Source organism: Capsicum annuum, chromosome 9 (genome assembly GCF_002878395.1).
Source record: "Capsicum annuum cultivar UCD-10X-F1 chromosome 9, UCD10Xv1.1, whole genome shotgun sequence".
Taxonomy (NCBI): domain Eukaryota; kingdom Viridiplantae; phylum Streptophyta; class Magnoliopsida; order Solanales; family Solanaceae; genus Capsicum; species Capsicum annuum.
This window is the reverse complement of record NC_061119.1, coordinates 85,894,871-85,917,610: the sequence shown is the minus strand read 5'-3', so window position 1 is coordinate 85,917,610 and position 22,740 is coordinate 85,894,871. Positions and strand designations below refer to the sequence as shown.

The window sequence follows — 22,740 nt, the reverse complement described above, 5'->3', positions numbered from 1 at the left end:
ACTAATTCTATTTTGAAGACTAAAACTGAGACTGTGGGAGGTAATCATCTAATCGACATACCCCAAATATGATAACTGAGTTGGGGTCCAACCTATGATCCAAGTTGGAAAGGTGTCAGTACCGTGCCATGGGTAAAGACACTGAAGTGTTACCATCATCAAGTAGGTACTCTAATGAGAATGGTGGAACCCTCATCTAGCAGGCTAAAATACTTCATCAACCCTCAACTGGTACATTTGATGTCTTAACCTACACTGGTTATGTAGTTCTGGAATGCAAGGATTGCTTCTAAGGATCACACCATCTACTGGCAGGTGAGCCCCCATCCTTGGGTTCACTCGGTGCTGAATTTTACTCTCAACTGAAAGACACTGAACTGAGTATACTGAACTGGACTGGACTGAAGACTGAATTTACTAAGTTTTCTTGAGTTCGGTAACCGACTGAGTTCTACTGAGTTCTGTAACTGGCTGAGAGTACTATTGATCATTACATGATTGAGATTCTGTAACTAACACTAGCTCTAGGTAAACAACTAAATTTCCAAGTATTAAATATCCCCAGGACTCGATAGCATAATAGAAAGGCATAGCATAATTTGGAAATACATAACACTACACACTTTTCCATAATTCATTCATTAAGACATTTTATCAAACACTTGTAATACATTAACTTGTACATGAATGGGAAATACATGCTACGATGTTATAATGGCACTATTTCATTCACATAGGCATTTTATCAAACACAGGAGGAGGCATAACTGAATCATTAAATCATAAACACTTAGGGTTGACATGGTTTCAACAATCAACTTGCAAATTGAAGGGTTTATCATAGAACTGATTCACTGATACTAGTAAACTGTATCTGACAGTCCTAATTTTATAGAACTGAACCAAATTCTATTTTGAAGACTGAAACTGAGACTGTGGGAGGTAATCATCTAATCGACATGCCCCAAATACAATAACTGAGTTGGGGTCCAACCTGTAATCCCAATTGGAAGGGTGTCAGTACCGTGCCATGGGTAAAAATACTGAAGAGCTACCCTCATCTGGTAGGTACTCTAATGAGAATGGTGGAACCCTCATCTGGCAGGTTAAAACACCTCATCAACCCTCAACTGGCAGGTTTAATGTCTCAACCTACGTTGGCTATGTAGTTCTAGAATGCAAAGATTACTTCTAAGGATCACACCCTCTGCTGGTAGGTGAGCCCCCATCCGTGGGTTCACTCAGTGCTAAATCATACTCCCAACTGAAAGACACTAAACTGAGTATACTGAATTGGACTAGACTGAATACTGAGTTTATTGAGTTTTCTTGAGTTCTGTAATCGACTATGTTTTATTGAGTTCTATAATTGACTGAGAGTATTACCGATCATGACATGACTGAGATTCTGTAACTAACACTGGCTCTAGGTAAACAGTTTAATTATTGGGTATTAACTACCCCTAGGACTCAATAGCATAAAAGAAAGGCATAGCATAATCTTGAAATACGTAACACTGTTAACTTGTCTATAATTCATTCATAAAGACATTTTATCAAACACTTGTAATGCATTAACTTGTACATAAATGGGTAATAATACATGCTATCATGTTATAATGGCATTATTTTATTCACATAGGCATTTTATCAAACACGGGGGGAGGCATAACTAAATCATTAAATCATAAAAACTTAGGGGTGACATGGTTTCAACAATCAACTTGTAAATTGAAGGGTTTATCATGAAGATCATGTAATTCAACACATACAATGATTAATTTTATAAAAGCACGTAAAGTAATCATAGACTAAAATGCAACAATAACATGAACATGAATTCAATTCAATTCAAGCATGGAAGTTCATAATTCAACAATCTTGTATTTTGAAAATGGATTTGTGGACTCTATGTATGAAAGGAACCCATAGATGAACACCTAACATACCTAAATTTGTGAGTTTCTTGAAGTTCTTAGTGAATCTCTTGAGATTGCTCTTGTTTTATTGCAACTAGGGTTTGTAGTTTTGAGAGAGAATGCTTTTAATTTGAGGATAAATTGAGTGAGTAATGACTTAAAATATTTTTAGGGATTAAATCCTGTATTTGGACACGTTAAAATCATGGAAAAAAACTGTTTTAGCCCTTGATGAAACTTTTAATTTCCGTTGAAATTTTCCAAAATAGGTATCTGGCACGACACGGCGATGTCGCACCGTGTCTCTGGAAATTACCAACTAGGAAAATGCATGGTGGTAAGACATGGTGGTATCGCGTTGACACTTTGGTTGGGACCTGAAAGTTCAGCGCAAGGCGGTGGAATTGCATTGGTACACTGGAAATGGACAATTGTGAAAATAAGTTGTGGCCCGACGTGCCGATATCACAGTACCTCACTAAAAACTGACAATTGTCATTTTGACATACTCCGCGATGCGCTACTGTCCTGAATGATGGTGTTTAACGACTGGAACTTAAAATAGCCATAACTTCTTACCCGGTTATTAGATTTAGGCAAATTTTATATCGTTGGAAAGTTAATTCAATTTCCTACGCAATGGTAGGCTCTAAACGTAAAAATACTGAGTGTGTCAAAAATTTCATATTGGATAACTCATGAACTTAGAGTTAAGTTAAGATTGAGAAATATGGGGTATTAAATTAACCAATTGAAACATCAGCACCCTCACAAGATACGAAGAAATCAGCAGTCAAATATATATACAAATAAGTTTCAAGGTGGGGATGCGGTTGTTTGGGCACTTGTACAATCTCAAAGAAAAATTAAAGACGCTGGTAAAGCAAATTAGAAAAATTGATCTAATTTAATTGGTCCTTATGATACGATGATAAATGTAAAGAAATGTCAATGCACAACAAATATTTTAACCCCTTTTAGAACTGAGCCTTTTAGCTCCATAATAATTAAATAGAAAACCTGCAAACGTAAACAAAGGAGCTAAAAGTATATCACCTAGAAAACCCCATAGCTTCATCTCTACCTTTTTTGACTTCATCAGACCAGCCACGACAGAGTAATAACTAGAGTAATGCCAGATGCAGGACACAGTTAAACACATGACTAAAAGCTAACTGAAATTGAAGTATGGTCACTTGTTTCCAAAAAGGTATAATTATATATGCAGAATTCCACAAGAAAGAAATATGTTATTAAACCTTCCAACTTTAGTTATAACACTTAAGACCTACTCAAGCAACTTGAAACTAACGATACAGAAGTTCCTTTTTCAAGTTTTAATATCAGCAGTTAACTGAATGACGAACAATACAGTCACAGTGTCAAGATAAATGAGGTCTTCTTGATGCTAAAGAACAAAAGATTAAAAAGTAGCTCTAAGCCCTAAAAAGTAGCTCCAAGCCTATCTAGAAAGGTAGATGTATGACACGAATCAAATGTATGGAAAAGGTTCCAATTATATGTGTTCTTCATTTAATTTTTCCCTTTCTCCCAAAAGAGGAATGTGAAATGTAGGGGGTTTAGAATCATTATAAATCATAGATTTAGCTGGAACCTTTTTTAAAAAAAAAAGAAGAAGAAGATCGACCTAACAGGAATCATGTAGACCTCAACAAAGGAACATCCATTCATCTGCACCACATGAGATCAAATAATTTAACTCGATAAGATAGGATAATCTAATACATACCTATATAGCTCTATGTAATATAGGCTGGTGATAGGATTGAGAGTTAGTCCCTTCTTCTGACGCAAAACTCTATTTAAGAGCAGCCTAAGTGCTTGAGCAAATATTCCAGTGACCTGATAAACTGTACCAACTATGTTGAAGTGAATTTCTCCATAGGAGGATACTACAACATCGACGCTAACCAACAACATGTTCAAGAATAAATCGCATCTTAACTTGTCAGTTCCACAAATAATAGCCATGAGAAAGGAGGCAATTGGCACTGTAATTTCAAAACAAAGCTATATACAATCAGTACATTTGCAAATAAAGGATACAAAACTAGAAAAGTGATACCCAGGCATACTTAAAGCTTTGAGCATTTGGACAAAGGCTACAGAAATGTACAGATAAACCGTGTTTCCAAACCTAAAATCCTACTTATGTACAACTACACGAACCTTAGAGTTCTTCATACATCCATTTGATCATTTTGCTTCACTTAATTCTAAATTCAATATTGAAACAAATCAGTAATGGAGTTTCTTATTAAACAACTGGACAAATCCCAGATTTTCCTCCTAATTTTATTCAGTTACACTTTTTTTGGAAAACAATAACAATTTATTCCTATTAAATGTTTAGTAAAATTCCATATTCTCCTTATATTCATATTCAAATTCATTTTACACAAATCATACAGCCATTCAGCCATTTATTCATATTTCATCCTCAAATTCAACAGAGAATAAATTCAAGAAAGGAGTGAAATTTCTTTAGTTATTTAGTAAATCAAAAAAATTTAAGCAAAAACAAATTTAGACATTGCATTCCACTTTTTATCTTTGACATCATCCCCGCTGAGCATTTTGATTTTGAGTGATTTGCATACTAATTACCTATGAATTTCAACTTTAACATTTATTTGGATATAACTATAGTATCTAATCTTCTAAACCATATGCAACAGGCATAATGGAACTACTATCTGCTGTTTTTAAAGAATACAGTGGATCGGTGAATATTCCGCTAGAAATTAACCTCCTAAATAGCTTCTACCAAAATTAGCTCGGTAGGAACAGATGCTGAAAATTCAATTGAATAGAAATGAATCAATAATTGAATGTAGTCAAATTAAAGAGGAAGTTGCTTCTATAAAAAAACAATAGATGCAAGTATTCTAGATTGAAGAGAAAGATTGCACTAATTGAAATAATATAAGAAGCATCCCCAACAAAAAAATATTCCAGCTTATACGTTTTATCAATAGATTCACAAAGTTGATGAAGCTAATAAACTTATCAGGCACACATGATTCAATTTATCAAACGGGTATGTTAATATGTATCACCATTTATCTCTTTAAAAAATGCAAAAATACTACTTTTTATTCATCTATGAAACTTAAAAAATCATTAACTACCTATAAAATCATTATGTTTATATTTATAACTTTTAATTTGACAGGTCATTGCACAACAAGTTGGAATTTTGGCCCCCCAAAGTACACATGCCAATATTATGGTTCACTTTTATGGTATGAAGAGCAGAAAAATAAAATGGTACCGACAAAAAAACCTGTATTCTTATTTTTCTATATGGAAGGAGGTCGGGTCCAACTGTCGTTATTGAGTGAACCACCACCATATCTCAAGTATCTATTGGGAATAGAATATGGAAAATTAGGTACAAATTTTTGTAAAAATATCAGGACCTATAACTCTATATTTGCATTTACATCTATGGGAGGCCGAGTGGATGGATCTATCAATCACTCAAAGGGGCCAAATGTTTTTAGAATGAGCGGTCAGAATTACCATCACATAGGATCTTTATTGCCTGAAATTAGTAAAACCCCATAGTTTGCTCAGCAATATAAATACATGATACTAAAAATTAGATAACCAACAGAATAAATTATCTATCGCAAGAAGATGTTGATCCCAAAATTGTCCAGTCCTTATTCGAAATACTAGACAAGCATAATATTCTGGTAAAAACATTTTGAATGGCTAGGGATATATATAAACAGCATCTTGAATCTGTACTTCACCTACGACTTCTATCTAACAAGACAAGAGATAGTCGACTATACAATATACCCACCACTTCTAAAGTAGTGGGATTAATTGTTGGTGATCTTACAAATGAAAACTTCCAACGAGATATTGTTGTAGAGCATTGAAAAAATGGACTTCAAAGAATTACAAATTTACACCCAAGTTTCATGTCTATGACATATCCATTAATACACCCATTTGGTGAAGACGGATACAGACTTGGAATTAATTTGGCAGAGGTGAACAACAAGACTCACAAGCGACAAAATTTATCAATGAAAGAGCTTTATTGCTTCAGGATACAACAAAGACTAAACGAGGGGCACACTCTCTTACTGGCAGGTAGATTGTTACAACAGTACATTGTTGTTGATTACATGGCAATAAAGGAAGAAAGATTTTGCTATATCAGGAATAGTAAAAAAAACTCAGAGTTGATCTTTACTCTGGCTTAATGGATGCCATTCGTCGTGGTGATTATGATAGTTCAATGATAGGAAAAAGTATATCTTTCCCTTGTTGCACACTAGTGGACCTCAATATAGGGCACAAAATTATCAAAATACAATGGTAATTTGTAGGTGGGTTGGTTATCCAAATTGTTTCCTCATTTTCACATGCAATTCAAAGTGACCATAAATAAATGAAATTCTACACTTAATTGGCCAATATGATGAATATAACCGAGTGGACGTTATATGTAGAGTATTCCAGATTAAACTTTTTCAACTAATGCAAGATCTAAAAAAGCAACAGCCCTTTGGAAAAATAATCGCCTGTAAGTTCTAACTTATGCATATTCATGTCAGACATCACTTATTCATTTAAGCTATTAAATTATAGTAAGTAATATGAATACTTATCCTACATAATAACCAACATATTACTCATTAATTATATAGGTTTATATACTATTGAGTTTCAGAAAAGTGGATTACCACATGCACATATATTGTTCTTCCTACATCTCACGTTAAAAAGTCCCTTCATAGAGCATATCGACACAATTATAACAGTTGAAATACATGATATAAAATTTGATCCAGATGGTTATAATGTTGTCAGCAACTATATAATTCATGGACCTTGTGAAGACCTCAATCCCCAATGCCCATGTATAAAGCAAGAAAAATGCAACAAGTATTTTCCAAAGAAGTTCAATAGTCAAACAACTTTTGATATAGATGGATTTCCCATTTATAGGAGAAGGAACACAGATAGTCAATTCAAGAAAAATAATATCCTGTTAGACAACAGATATGTTGTCCCTTATAATAGGAATTTGATTGTCAAATTTGATGCACACGTAAATATAGAGCTATGCAATTACTCAGGGTCGGTGAAGTATCTAGTTAAATATGTCAATAAGGGATCTGATAAAGCAACTGCCACTATAACATGTACTGATACTGCTGAAGTACATGATGAGATCAAAAGATATCTAGACTGTAGATATATATCAACTATAGAAGCTTATCGGAGGATCTTCAAATTTGACATACATCATAGATAGCTAACAGTTAAGTGTTTGCCATTCCATTTAGAGGGAGAAAACACTATACTATTTGAAGAGGAAGAACGACCTTAAAACATACTAAGTAGACCTGATGTAGTAAAAATAAAATTCACAGAATGGTTCATGGTGAATCAAAAAAATGATGATACACGAGAACTGATGTATTCAGAATTTACTATGCATTAGAACTGGGATGCAAATGGAAAAAATAAACTAGAAAAAAAGGGGCAAGACAGTTGGTAGAATTTACTTTGCATATCCTGCAAGTGGAGAACAGTTTTATATGAGAATGCTACTTAACTTTATCAAAGGAAGAACTTTCTTTGAAAGTATAAGAACGATAAATGGAGTATCATACAAAACTTAGAAAAAGGCATGCTATGTATTAGGGTTATTGGATGATGACAAAGAGTGGAATGACTGCTTCGCTGAAGCTGCATATTGGGCATCAAGAAATAAACTTAGAAATCTATTTATGACAATTCTAATTCACTATCAAGTATTTGATTCAGCAAAACTATGGAGGACCAACAATGAAATTTTATCAGAAGATATAACGTCATTACAGTGAAAAAGATTTCAAGTGAAAGATTTACAGCTAACTCAAAACCAACTCAAAGCATATACATTATTTAAGATTAAAACCATACTTGTAAAGATAGGAAAAATTTTGAAAGATACAGATGGAATGTCACTTCTAGATTTTGCTTTGCTGAGTAACTGGGGGAACGTGCTAATTAATAGGGAACTAGACTGTGACAATGAATATTTAAAGGAAGTGTATGATAAATCATTTGCACTATTAAATGATTGCTAGAGTTAGTGTATGAAGAAACAATGACATTAGTTTCCAATGAAAAAGGTTGTTTATTTTTTATAACAGGACATGGGGGTACTGAAAAGACATTTCTATGGAATATAGAAAATTTCCAAGCTGAGATCACAATCAAAAATAGTTCTCTCAGTTGCTACTTTTGGAATAGTAGCTTTGTTACTACTAAATGGTAGGACATCTCATTCATGATTTCATATTTCTTTGGACATAAGTGTGGAATCAACTTGTGAAATCAAACAAGGAAGTCAGTTAGCTGAACTACTACTAAAAACTTCTTTGATCATCTGGGATGAAGAACCAGTGGCAAATAAATTTTGTTTTGAAGACTTAGACCAAACCTTGAGAGATATCCTTCGAGTGAAATATGAAAACAATTCTAACAAACTATTTAGAGGTCTTACAGTCATATTTGGTGGTGATTTTTGTCAAATACTACCAGTAATTCTGAAGGGAACACGAGCTGATATTATAGATGCTTCGTTAAACTCCTCATACTTGTTGCCATTTTAAACTATGTATGATTTAAAGCAAAATATGTGACTTTGTAGTGGCAGAGTAACTAACCGTGAGGTTGCTAAAATTACCACTTTCGACAAATAGTTGTTACAAATTAGAGAAGGATCTTTTTATAACTATGTCAACAATGAGCTCATTAAATTGCCTCCTGATATATGCATCACATTATCCAACAATCCAATCGACTCAATCATCAAGGCATTTTACCCATCACTCTTGTAGAATTACAATGACCCAACATATTTATAAGAAAGAGCAATAATAATGCCCAAAATTAAAATGGTGTAGGAGTTGAATGATATAATTATGAAAATGATACCAGATGAAGGAAGATCATATATTAGCTCAGACAATATGTGTAAATCAGGTGTGAACACTAATGATGAAGATTTATTATACCCACCAGAATTCTTAAACAGCCTAAGATTTCCTGACATCCTTAATCATAACATACACTTAAAAGTAGGTACTCCAGTTATGCTTCTCAAAAATCTAAACCAAAGTGAAGGCCTTTGCAATGGAACAAGATCGATTGTTACATATCTTGGTAATTGGTCCACTAGTATAAATATCATCTCTGAAAAGAACATCGGCTCAAGAGTAACAATACTAAGAATTATTATGTCTCTTAAAGATTCTAAGTGGACATTCAAGTTAAGGAGATGATAACTGCCTTTAGCACCATATTTTTCCATGACAATTAAATAAAAATCAAGGAAAGTCTCTTAACCATGTTGGAATGTATCTTCCAAAACAAGTATTCACCCATGGTCAATTATATATAGCGGTATCTCTAGTAACAACAAGATGAGGATTAACTATACTAAATATTGATGATGACATAAAAGACCCTGCATTCATTAAAAATATTATTTACAAAGAAGTATTCCAATATATATCCCTACGAGTTAAAACAAGCATAAGGTATTTCTTCCTTTCTCTCTATAATATTATTTTATCATACAAATCATTAATTTATTACACTCATCTACCATTGGCTCTGTTTTGGGATAAGTAGGTATACAATTGACGAATGAGGGTGTACATAAAGTAATAGAAGCTCACCAAAATAATATACAACCAAAGGAGTTTGAGATAAGCACCAATTGACAAAATTTCATTTCAGTTTATATTCTGCTTATTAAAAAAGTTTTGTTATTTCAACACAACTTTGCATAGAGTTGGTTATCAAATTATTTGTTCTACTTTTAATTATTTTTGTATTTCATTGGATCCATCAAGATTAATGAACATTACAGATCAGCTCTGTAGGATGGATCGAAAGTTACAAGTGACTAAAGATACTTTTTTTCGCTATTCAATTTGGTTGTGGAATGTTGAATGCTATATTATTCTTACATTCTCTTATTCAAAGCATAAAGCAGAAATAAGAGGCCGATGAAACTACCATATTTAAAGACCTCAAACTCAACTTTTTCTTTCAATTGTGTTGATCTTGGTATATAGAGCACATAAGGTGATAAAACCTTTGTCCAGTTCTTTTTATTGAGGTCTTTATATTCATAGAATGACCTACTTTATTCTCCCAGTTCTCATACAAATTGATAAACATTGACAGTTTCTCAAAGTTGAGAATATCATAGTCTACAGCTTTTTGATTAGTCTATATATCTGTAATTATTACATCCTTCTAGTAACAATTTTGGAAATCTTTGTACATCCATGTTATATTTTGTTAAACTGGTTGTTGTGGATAAAGTTGTCGTGGTTGTGTGAAGTGAAGTTAGCCATATGGAAGCCTCATTGTTTGCCGATTAGTCGACTATTGTAAGTGTTTGGTTATTGTTTTTAGTATTGAAGCTCCTCGATTGCAAAGTTTTTGGGTGTACACTATGTTAAACTGGTTGGATATCAAAGGTATGTTCGATATCCCTTTAGTGCTATAATATTTTTGGTTTCGAAGAAGATCATCTATAGTCCCTTATGTGGTTATTTCTCTATGAGTTCTTACATTCTCTTACTCCATGTATAAACTAGACACAAGACGACGATGAAACTACCACATATAAAGACCTCAAAATAAACTGTCTTTCAATTGCATCGATCTTGGAATAAAAAGCTTATAAGGTGACAAAACCTTTGTCCAGTTCTTTTTATTGATGTCTTTATATTCATAGAATGACTGACTTTATGCTCGCTGCTCTTATAGAAATTTATATACATTTTCAGTTTTTGGAAGCTGAGAATATCATGGACTACAGTTTTGTGATTGGTCTATATATCTGTAATTATTGCATCCTTCTGGTAATAATTCTGGCAATCTTTGTACATCCATGTCACATTGCATTAAACTAGTTATCATGGATAAAGTTGTCGTGGTTGTGTGAAGTAAAGATAGCCGTGTGGAAGCCTTATTATTTGCCAATTAGCTGGATATTGTAAGTGTTTGGTTCAGAGTTCAGCCTCTTACTATCATTAACGCCTGCAGTCAGTTATTATTACCTTCTTTAGTTGTTACCTCAGATATATGAACTTTTCCAAGCTTTTATACAACAAAGCTAATGCAATCATGGAATTATTTTTGTAGGAAAGGATAAATCAATTATTTTGTGGAGCATTCATGATCATGTGTCTACTTTGGCAGTAGACCAGGGAGATGCAAGGTCTCCAAAATTTGGAGCAAGTAACCCAAAACCTTCTGCAGAAGGCCCTACTGTTCAAGCTTGAGGTATTTTCCAAGGACATAATGATATTGTAGAAGATGTTCAGTTTTTCCCTTCTAGGTAGCTATCATATCTCCTCCCACATTATATAAGATATTGAGTTTAGTCCTCTAGTGTTTTTGTTAGGAGTTTTCATACTTAATTTGGCTTGGGTTAAAAAACCTTCGTGTAACGTGAGCTTGACTGAAGATGAGCTAATATCCATATGAGTTTTCATGTCACATGTCAAGCTTTTTTTTTTTTTGAATTATGTCTTTGAAATTTCAACCTTAAGCCATTTTATTCCTCTTTTCCTCCAATGGGCCATTCTATGATTTTGTGCTCTCTGAAGGTTGACCGACCGGTCATTGAATGTTATCTTATTTCAAGGATTTTCTGATTAATTTTATTCCAATTATCAGCTCATTGTTAACTGCATACTATTGACAGGTAATGTTTTATTTTATAACTGGTAGCCAGTTGGTCATACTTATGAGGCAATTTTTAGAAAATTTCTATTTCTTTTTAAATTTTCCCCTTAATGGTATGTTTAGATAATTGGTGGCGGGTGGTGGAATATGTTTTTTGTATATTATTGCTTGGATAACAACTTTTAGCTACCTGGGTAATCCATATTATTTGTTACAAAACAATCCCTTATTTTTCATGCCTAGGCGGGTTTAGTGTTGTATTGCTTCTGGATAGGTAAAATGGGACCAGTATAATGGACACCTCCATCCCCATAATCGTTCAAAAAGTAACAATATATGCCACAACTGAATTGACATAAAATCAAATCAAGGTTTGATGAAGAACATCATGCCATGGTTTAAAGTTGAATTATTAAAAGAATCTGGAGTTTCCAAAATATTTAGGAGTTATATGGCATATTTTGTTTCTAGAAGAGTGTCACATGAATTTTGTTGAAGGAACTATAGTCTTTTCCTTAATGGTGATTTGTAGTTGACCTAGGGAAACTTTTGGAACACATCAGAGTTCAGCCTTGGAATTTTTTACTCATTCTTTTGGTGAAAAAATTAAGATAATACACACATTTATTAAAGAAACAGTCCCAATAAGGATTGACTATTACACATATTACGACAATGAAAGCGGAGGAATATCAAGAACCTCCTGAGGATGCAAAATTATTCGTTAAAAATTTACCTTATGATGTAGAGAGTGAAGGGTTGGCTCAATTTTACCAACAGGCTAGTGTTGTTGAGATTGCTGAGGTAATAATGACTCAACTTTTGAGATTATTTTTAAAAAGATTGAAAATTAGATCTTTATTATTTGTGGAACTAAATTTTATTTTTTTTGTAGGCTATTTACAATAGAGAGACTAATAGGAGTCGTGGATTTGGGTTTGTGACGATAAGAAGTATCGAAAAAGCTGAGAAAGTTGTAGTGTTGTACAACCGTTATCGAAGTCATATTTGTCCTTTTTATTTTATGGAACAATGATGAGATTATTCCATTGCTATTGTTTTGATTGTACTGTAACTTAATTTATTAAAAGTAGATAAAGAATAGCTATGTTGAATCTGTGGGCTTTGTTGTACGATCCGTTCTATTAGTATCTGCCTTCTATTATTGTTAGTTTGTTGTTTCTGTACTTCTATTACTTCCTTTACTGGGACTGCCTTGGACCGTCTGCTTGAGTTGAGGGTATGTCGGAAACAACCTCTCTACATCCAAGCTAGAAGATGTAAGGCCTGCGTACACTCTACCCTCCACATACTGCACTTTGTAGGAATACACTGGGATGTTATTGTTAGTAACTTAGTGTTGTGGCTGAAAATAAGAACCCTTTCCCAATTTTTTCTGACAAGTAGTGCTACTAGGAATCTTTGAAGGTTAATTTTGCATTTGTAAATTCAATGGAGGTTCAAGAGTCCTTTTGATGCTAAATTGTATTTATTCTCTAATATCGTGTATAATGTAAGTAAGTGCTTTTTCAGTTTCTTAAATTGTTTATAATATTGCACTTAAATATCCAGGGTAAATGTTAAGGAAACAAGTACCTTCATTAACAGTAGATTCAAGGTTCATGGGATGAGGTTTTTCCAGTGTCTCAACAGCAGGTATATCAGTGATCTCTCAAACTGATGAAGTTTGATTTGAAGCCCAGTTGGTTCAGTTCCTCCTATCAATATCCTATACTTAAACACCTTAGGGTTTGGTGTCCACTTGATTGTTGATAACTCCCCAGGAAGACATTGATCAATGTGAGCGTTCAAGGTCGTATTTGATGAGGATGTGAAAGTCAAGTGCATATTCCCCATTCTTTGGCTACTCTCGGGCAAACAAACAGAAGATCTTTGAGATTTCAAAAGTCGTTTCTTTTCATAAATAAATCAGTCTAAGGCAATACATCATTGTCACTTTGCTTGCCAGTCGAGCATTATTATTTGTGGAACTGAATTTTATTTTTTGTAGGTTATTTACAATAGGGAGACTGATAGGAGTCGTGGATTCAGGTTTATGATGATGAGAACTGTCGAAGAAGCTGAGAAAGTTGTAGTGTTGTACAACCGTTATGTGAAGTTAGCAGTGTGAAAGATCCTATGCGTAGAGCTGTGGAATGTTTTCACCAAGAAAAGTTATCCCCAAGCTCAAGTAATTTTGTATTGAGAAGTGCATAAAAGTTTTCTTGAATTGAGTTTTATGGTTAGTATGTCCTTGAAGATGCCATTATTGTTGTTCTTTTTTTTCTTCTTGGTTGATTATCATTATCCCTTACCCCCCTCCCCAAAAAAGTGACAAATTGATCCGAATAATGAAGGGAGTCCCAATTTTATCGACTTACAAAGTACCACTTCGCCTTCAGGAGCTCAGTGTTCTTTCTCTAAACGTGAGGAATATCCTATTCATAGAGCTTTGGAATGTTTTCACTAAGAAAGGCTATCCCTAATCTCAGGTAATTATGCATTTTATCTGTGAAGTGTAATAAGTTTTCTTGATTTGACTTCTATGGTTAGTATGTCTTTGGATATGTCAGTATAGTTATTCTTTCTTGGCCTCTTTGTTGATTATCATCATCCCTGACCTTCCCCCCAATAAAGTGACAAATTAATCTGAATAATGAAGGGAGTCCTAATTTTATCAACTTGTAAAGTGACACTTTAGCTTCAGGAGCTCAGTGTTCTTCCTCTAAAAGTGAGGAAGATCCTATTCGTAGAGCTTTGGAATGTTTTCACCAAAAACAGCTATGCATAAGCTCAGTTAATTATATATTTTATTTGAGAAGTGTAGCATGTCTTGAAGATGTCATTATAGTTGGTCTTTCTTGTCCTCTTGATTGATTATCATCATCCCTAACCCTACCTAAACCCCAACCTTTTCAAAAAAGTAACAAAATTGATCGTCGTTTCCTTTTCAAGGAGTGCGGAGGAAGTTTGCTGGTCATTTCCTTTGTTTTATTATAGTCCTATCTTTTTGGTTTAGTTGTGTGTTTCTTGAATACAATTCATATTGAGGGGGTTGTCTCTGTTCAGAAAAAGCAGTATGACCATATTGCAAATTCGAGTTATGGGCATGTTATCCTATGGTCTATTCTAAGTGGTTATGAATTGCTTCTATATTGCTATCTGAATGTATAATGTTCTCGGCAGTGTGCTTTTTCTCTTGGATTTATTTTTATTTTGCATCTATAACTCTAAAATATTTAAGTTACCACATTACAAACTAGTTGTTTGCTTGAAGAAGTAGGCAGACGTTGTTTTCATATTTTGTACTGAAGAGTTGATATACATGTTGTATCAGTCACATTCTGGACATAAGTTTAAATAGAAGACCTATTATGTGAGAGAATTACTAAGGTGCTCTTATAACTACAAAGCGATGGGGATTGAATAGTTAAAGTAACAACCTTGGAAACCAGGTTCAAATTCAATAAAGGCGACACTTGGTGAATTCTTCCTATAGGCCTAAGTCTTGGTAGATAGAGTTCCCGGTATGAAAGCTCTAATATTAATAGCATTTCAAAATAGAAAAAGATATTTATGAACCAGATGAAAATTAAGAATTTGTTGGAGATTGATTAGAGTGCTGATATACAACTAATCTATAGCTTCTTATACATTGATTTGCCATTTCAACACTTCAACAAGATAGATGATCAAAAATTTTCTTTTGATAATTTTAGGAATATATTGTTACTGTGAGGAGCAAAATTATAGAGATAGTGAACTATTTTAGATGGTACTATATTTCAAGTTGTGCAACATGTGTTTGGAAGGAGATAGTTAATAGCTAACCTATGAAATGATCATCATAATTGCACCATCTACACATATTGAGTAAAATACTGTAACTTTACTGAAATGACCATTATAATATTTGTCTCTTTTTGTGATTTACAGAATATCTTTAACTTTTTTGACAAAAATGGAAAAGAAAACCATATCAAGGTCCTTGTTGGAATGTCTATGTTCAAAGATGCTTATGAAAATGACATTGAATTTAAAGGTAGGCTTTGTTGAGGCATCTCCACTTGAAAAATCTTATCATCCTCAAGTACTTAAGTTCACTGACAATTTATTAATGATAAGGAAACTTAGTAAATCATGGTATACTTTATATCAGTTAGAAAGTGTTTAGTGGGTGTGTTAGAATTGTGATCTAACATCATATTGCACAAATGAATTAAAACAAACATTGTAACTTGGTGAGGGCCTAATGAGAAACCAACAATCCAAAGAACTACATTCTATCAGTGGCTTGCTTGTTTGAAGGAATTCTACATCATCTCAAAAATGTTTCTACTAAAATCAAGAACCCAAGTTTTTGGTTTCTTGACTCTCTTCTTCTTCACCTTAACCCTCCCCATCTTCATCGTCACTACTAAGATTCTTGCTTCTCGTCATTATTTCGACTCATTTCTTCTTCCGTTCATTCTTACAGAACTAGCAGTACGGTTTTAGAACCCATAAACTTTCCAAGAAAATCTTGGATTTATGTTGCTATTGAAGAGGACACTTATTCGTTTTATGATATTTTTTATAGTGAATGGATAGAGGACACTAATCTTCAACCTCTTTATAAATTGGGTTCTTGTTCATTTGTTGATAATGCTTTTAATTATTTCAAGAATGGACGTCATGATACAGATTATCTCAGGTTTAGATGGAAACCACATAGTTGTAACATCCCAAGGTTTGATGGGTTGAAAATGCTAAAGATGCTAAGGGGGGAAGACTGGTTTTTGGGAGAGATTCATTGAATAGGAACATATGGGAATTTGTGGTTTGTTCCTTGAGAAACTCACTTAATGACAAGAACAGGGTGAATGACGTTTCTAGACGCTGTGAGTTCAGAAGTCAAGGATTTTATTCCTTCAAATTTAAGGATTTCAAATGCTCAATTTACTTAATAAAATGGCCATTCTTAGTTCAAGAATAAAAGTTCTAGGATAAAGCTGGAGCACGCCGCAAAAATCTACGGTTGGATACAATCCATGGCTCTTTTATTAAGTACCATGATACTGATTGGTGGACTCACTAGAAAACTCACAAAGTGAATAACTACTTTCAAGAAGGGAATCATGTGTACGACAAATTGGAAGTGGAAGATACATATACTAAGGCATTGAAGACATGGGCACATCGAGTTGATACTACTATCAACAGCAGCAGAATTAGGATGTTTTTTAGGGGATACTCAGCTTCTCATTTTAAAGGTGGTCAATGGAACTCAGGAGGAAACTATGATGAAGAGACAAAAATGATAAAAATGAAGCTCAATTGGGTCCATATCCGTGGATGGTGAGAGTTCTTGAATCAGTAATATAAAAATGAAAGCACTATTTGTTTATCTCAACATTACGAAGATGACAGACTATAGAAAAGAAGGGCACGTTTCAATATTCAGAGAAGCAAAATCATAGAGGAGGCCTGGGATGGTCCAAGACTGCAGCCATTGGTGCCTCCCTACTGTACCAGATTTTTGGAATCAGCTACTTTATGCAACTTTGCTTGAATTACAATAAAAGTTTTCCCATCCCAAATAAGCCATCACTCTCTCAAGCCTTCCCCTAAGGTCTTGTAATGTGTAAATATGATCAAATGCACATTTAAAAAAAATATCATCTTGCACTCTTACTTATCCAAAAACTTCTTTAAAAAGCCGAAAAATATATTTGCCTACAAATTTGAGCATAATGTGTTGTAATTCCCAAAATTGTTTCAAAATTTGTGATATGGTTGAGCTTAAAGAGTTTCAGAAGGAGCACTAGGAGCATTGTGAGCTCATCGTCTTCATACTAGAGATACTATTGACGTGCTGTTTTGTGATGGTAACAAGGGAAGTTTGTAATGCATCTTTAAGGTTTTCTGGACAAACAATGGTTGTGGATTGAACATGGGATCATTTTATTGACGGCGACTATATATGTCTTTTCTATTTTTATTATTTTTCTGTATACTACTTATATATTACATAGAAGCATAAAGCGTTAGGATGACCACAACATAAATAAATCTAAAGAAAATATAAAATTGATTGAAGAAAATAATTAAACTTTTATCACCGCACGAAGCGCGGTCAATTTTTCTAGTTAAATATATTCAATTTATTACTACTATATATTTATTTATATTTCTAGAATTCTTCCTTTTTTGCCTTCAGTTTCTTTTCGTTTTCTTCTTTGTAAGTTTAATTTTTATCATGCTCATTAACATTATTTATTTTTATTACTTACAGTCCCTTTAGTTTCTATATTTGATTTTCTTTCGTTTCCTCTTTCTAAGATGCATTATTTTCATATTTATTTATCTTCCTCCTGCTCTTCATGCTACTCCGCCAAGTTTTGTCGTGCTTTATATTTAAGTTTGATTTTTTTACTAATTAACATGAAGTAGCCTTATACATGAATTACGTGGCTAAGGTCGATGTAAGATATAGAAGCAAAAGTAAATGCAGTGTTACGATATTAGGAAAAGAGGTTGGTCACTAAGACTTAAGAGAGTTAAAATAACATTGCATTTACACTTTAAATAATAGAACATGCACAAAAAGAAAAAATAAAAAAAAAACACAGTGAATATAAAATGATAACACTCATTCTTGGCATATTGCAACTTTTGAGTTTCATTTTGAAAGATGTAAAAGGTTAAAAATGTAAAAAGACACATGTTATAATTGTAACTGTTTCATTGATTCCAAATTGTAATTTTAAAATCACTTTCAATACGATTTCATAAGTGATTAGAAAGACAGAGAAAAAAAAAAAGATTATGATGTTTTTTGGCAAAAAAAAAAAAAAAAAAACATCGCAACACATTTTTTGACTACTTCTATACTATGTTTCAAATATAGAGTTTGAACAAAACAACAAAGATTAAAAAATTATATAAGAAAGAAAAATAAATAAAATAATGAAAATTATCAAAGTTTACTTAGCAAAATCAATTGCCTCTAATAAGTGAAAAACTCGTAGGGGAAGGATAAAATTCTACCTATTAAAGAACACATAAATAAATTAGTAAAATATATTTCATAAATAAATAATAGGGAGGAAAAAATATGTTGATTATTAGTTATGATTTTTATAACAATAATATAACAACAGTTTTTTCCTTTTAAAGAGAGAATAAATATTATGCTTGACTAAATAGATGTTCCAAGCAACATTAGTAAGAGAAAAAAAATATAAAAAACAATAAATATGATCCTTAATATTTTAAAATGAATATTCCTCATATTTTAAGAATCATAACTTACAAGGAACACATACGAAAGAAACAAAATAAAGAACTTTAAGTGTTTTAATAATTAGGGTATTAAACTAAATTAAATTAAATCGAAGATGTTGGGAAAAAGAAAAAAGAGAAGGAAAATAACTTCTTGAGTGTGAAATCTATAACTTTCAATGTGTTGATTTGGAATATGATTTCAAGAACCAAAAGATGTTAATAATGTTTTGGACATTGCAAAAAGCCTTCAAGCTACACTATGATGAATGCAACTTGCAATGTTTTCTTAAAAATACATCTATTTTCTTGATGCTGAAAACGACAATATAAGCATATGTATAAAGAAGTGCAAGTGCTTTCACCATTTTTCTTAAGGTTTGGAGAAAATGAAAATGAGTATCCAATAAATTTATATTAGATTGTTATTTATAGATTGGTTAGATTATAAAAATTAGATAGAAGGGAGGTAAGGAGACATAATATTTAAATAGGGAATGTAAATAGTTGGAGGGTTTTTTGTAACTCATGAGATATAATTAGATGTGATAAATATAATGTGACAGAATTTTATTGCAATTATTTAAATTTATTAAATAATTAAAAAAATGAGGAAAAAAATAAAAAATGAGAAAAATAAAAATGAGAATGAAGGCCATATAGAGGTGTCACATCAACATGTTTATAACTCTCCTTTATATGTTTATATGATTAATAAAGTTAAATTTAGTGATTTGTGAGTTTCTTTAAATACATAATATTTTTTTTCTTTTATTATATAATTAATAGAGTTAAATATAGCGACTTTTGAGTTTTCTTTAAACACATAAGTATTCAAAATGAGGAGAAAACTCAATTAATGTCTAAAAAATCACAAAAAGATAAATAATATTGAAGGTCTCTAAGACATGCCACATAGGATGAGAAAAGCTCTTAGAGGCTCCTATGGTGAAATTTCTTGGGGAAATTATACCTATGGTCATTTGATAGTAGCTTGTACATAAGAAGGGTTAAACCTGTGTAATGAGTTAAAATTAACTAGACAGATTAAGCTTGATAAGCTTAGAGAAAAATCTCATATAGGAGATTTTTGTACCCAATTCGGTATTCCTAAACCAGCTTCCACTTCTAGGAAGAAAGGACATAGATATTCAAAGGGTGAGCAGCTTTATTGAAAAAAAAGATCTAGATATAGGTCCAAAGAAGATCGTGAAACTGATCTCCAGTATAGATATGAAAATAATTTAATCGGACATAGTCTGGACCAGAGAGGGAGAGAGAGTAATAAAGAACTTAACAACAAAAGAAATAAATACCACTTGAAGAGGTAGATATACCTCAAAATATGGATTCATAAATGGGCTCCAGAACTAGGATTCACTAAAGAACAAATCTCTTGCTTATATAGGATATTTTATAATAATTTTGGGACAAACTGATGCGCAAAGATCCTAAAACAAAATATTATATGGAGTGGATACTATCAGAAGATCGATTTAGGAATATTCTATAGCCCCTCGAAATGACATTGTCGAGGATAAAACACTATCATATATTGCTAGGCGAATCACTATCCATGACAGAGATAGGATTGAAATGATTGAGAGATATTTGAAAGAAGTTTGAAGAAAACTGATAAAATCAGTTGATAATCATGATAAGTCAAATACTTCCATGAAAAGTATAACCAACGATGATATCGCCAACGAAGAAGTCCAGGATTCTTAGCCTGTCTCCTCGGATAAACCACTATCCGATGAAGCCATAGCAAGAACTGAAGAATTTCTTAGAAAATTAAAGGGAAAAGATAAAGTGTGATACGCATAGTATACGGGACCCGGATGTAGAACCCTTGGTACTATTCCTACCCAGTAAATTCACTATACATAGGACCTGATGTGGGACCCATAATACTATTTGTAGATTCTTTTTCTTCCTATATATATAGATACCTTCATTTGTTAGGGAAGACAGAAATTTTCATTTTCTCTTTTTCATTTCTCTCTCTAGCTCAAAGTGCTCTCTCTTCTCTCTTGTAAAATATTCTCAAGTGTGGAATAAAGCTTGCCGTTAATTACTATTTTGGCCTTGCATCCGGTCATTTAAGGTATTTATTTCTTTTGTTGTTAAGTTCTTTATTACTCTCTCTCCCTTTCTGGCTGAGACTATGTTCGGCTAAATTATTTTCATATCTATGCTAGAGATCTAACTTCTAGTATATAATAATCATGAAAGATCCAAACTCAATCAAAATATAAAGAAATTTTACTATAGTTTCTTGGTTTGGTTTCGAGATGGTGGTACAGTCAAAGTTAGTACTACTTTTTTTTTGCTTTTTCTTAGTGACTATGTCTAGCAAGCCGTGACTTTTAAGCCCATTAAAAGAACCAAAACGGACGTCCCTCTTCACGGTTAGAACCGCTAGACACATGGGCTCAACACAAGTATGTATTAAATTCTGATAGGCCCTTTGTTTGAATAAAAGGATTCAATCTTCCATACAGTCAATAAGCTATACGAAATTCTTATATATTTCGGTTGTTTTTTTTTGTTTATATTAATTTATAGGTTTGGATGGCTGCACGGATTACCGCCAGCTCTTATATATATATACACATACTGATCAAAGCAATTTTTAGAAAAATATAATTTTTAAATTTATGAAAATGACTTAACTACTTTCGACGTGGGACTATTGAAGTCGGAAATTTTTTTATAACTATCTCCACTTCCACCCTTCAATGACCGAACTCATATGCTTCATTCATTTAGCGTTCTATTTTTGTTGGGCACACTCCTCAATAAATTTCTTTCTCATATAAAATTTAAAGTACTTTTACTACGCTATCCCTAATTAAATTTAGATTGGGCAAACTCTTAATTCTTTTTTAATTAATGATTTTGATAATTTGAATAAGGATATAAGAGGAATATTTTAATTAAATTATTCTTGAAAGATTAAAAAACAGTTAAAAAGAATATAAATATAAACTAAATAGAGCACTTTAAAAAAATAAAGTACTATTTTCTCAAATTAGTAAGGTTCTTCAAATTTTTTTTTCTTACTTATCAGATATAATTTTAAAAAAAAAAAAAAAAACTTACTTATTTGTTGACCAAAAAAAAAAGGGAATACATTTTCTTCCTTATCAAACACGCCCTACATAGATAGTACTATCTCCGTTTTGATTTGTTGCTTGGTTTTGACTTTAGTATAAAAAGGAAAGGAAGAATTTTCAATTTTGGTATCAATTAGAAAATGTAACACACTGTAATTTAACATTGAAGAGACATGTGAAAAATTAAAATTAAAATATTATTATAAAAAAATAATTAATTTTTTTTTTTGAGAAAATAAGAAAAACAAATTCAGTGCTAGTAGCTTGTTTCCTCAACTAATATTATATTTATATGATTCACTTTTTTTAATTAATATCAAGAAAAAATCATATATATATATATATATAGTAATAATTTAATTTTAAAATATTTATTTTATTTTTAATAAAATAATTTATACCAACACAAACCCTAACTACACTTTCACTGAAAGTGGACAGTATGGATAATGAAATAGAAAAGTTAAAGACTAATGAAGTTAAACTGAAGTCTGATGCTATAACTCAAATAACTCAGCAGTGTGCAGAGGTATATCGATCAGAAGATAATAAAATTCTAGAGATAAAAAGAGACGTTGGGACACTCCATAAAACCCATAACGTTTATCAATGTAGGTAAATAATTATATCTACATAAGCTGACTTCTGTTCTTGTATGAATAATATCTATTATAATATATTTCTACTAT

General features: G+C 32.3%; 1 protein-coding gene and 1 pseudogene across 1 annotated transcript; both read left to right on the top strand.

Annotated features, from left to right (window-relative positions):
- The first annotated feature begins 12,344 nt into the window (after positions 1-12,344).
- LOC107841345 (28 kDa ribonucleoprotein, chloroplastic-like) lies at positions 12,345-13,800 on the top strand. The gene is made up of 4 exons (XM_047396272.1): positions 12,345-12,473; positions 12,565-12,653; positions 13,242-13,325; positions 13,695-13,800. The coding sequence occupies exons 1-4, from the start codon at positions 12,345-12,347 to the stop codon at positions 13,798-13,800; spliced, it is 408 nt and encodes a 135-aa protein (XP_047252228.1).
- Positions 13,801-15,998: 2,198 nt separating this feature from the next.
- Positions 15,999-17,251, top strand: LOC124885144 (annotated as a pseudogene).
- Positions 17,252-22,740: the final 5,489 nt, after the last annotated feature.

Coding starts and splice junctions, on each gene's coding strand:
- LOC107841345 (XM_047396272.1), top strand. CDS start 12,345: ATGAAAGCGGAGGAATATCAAGAACCTCCTGAGGATGCAAAATTATTC. Junction 12,474..12,564: donor GTGTTGTTGAGATTGCTGAG/GTAATAATGACT, acceptor TTTTTTTTGTAG/GCTATTTACAATAGAGAGAC. Junction 13,326..13,694: donor TTCCAGTGTCTCAACAGCAG/GTATATCAGTGA, acceptor TATTTACAATAG/GGAGACTGATAGGAGTCGTG.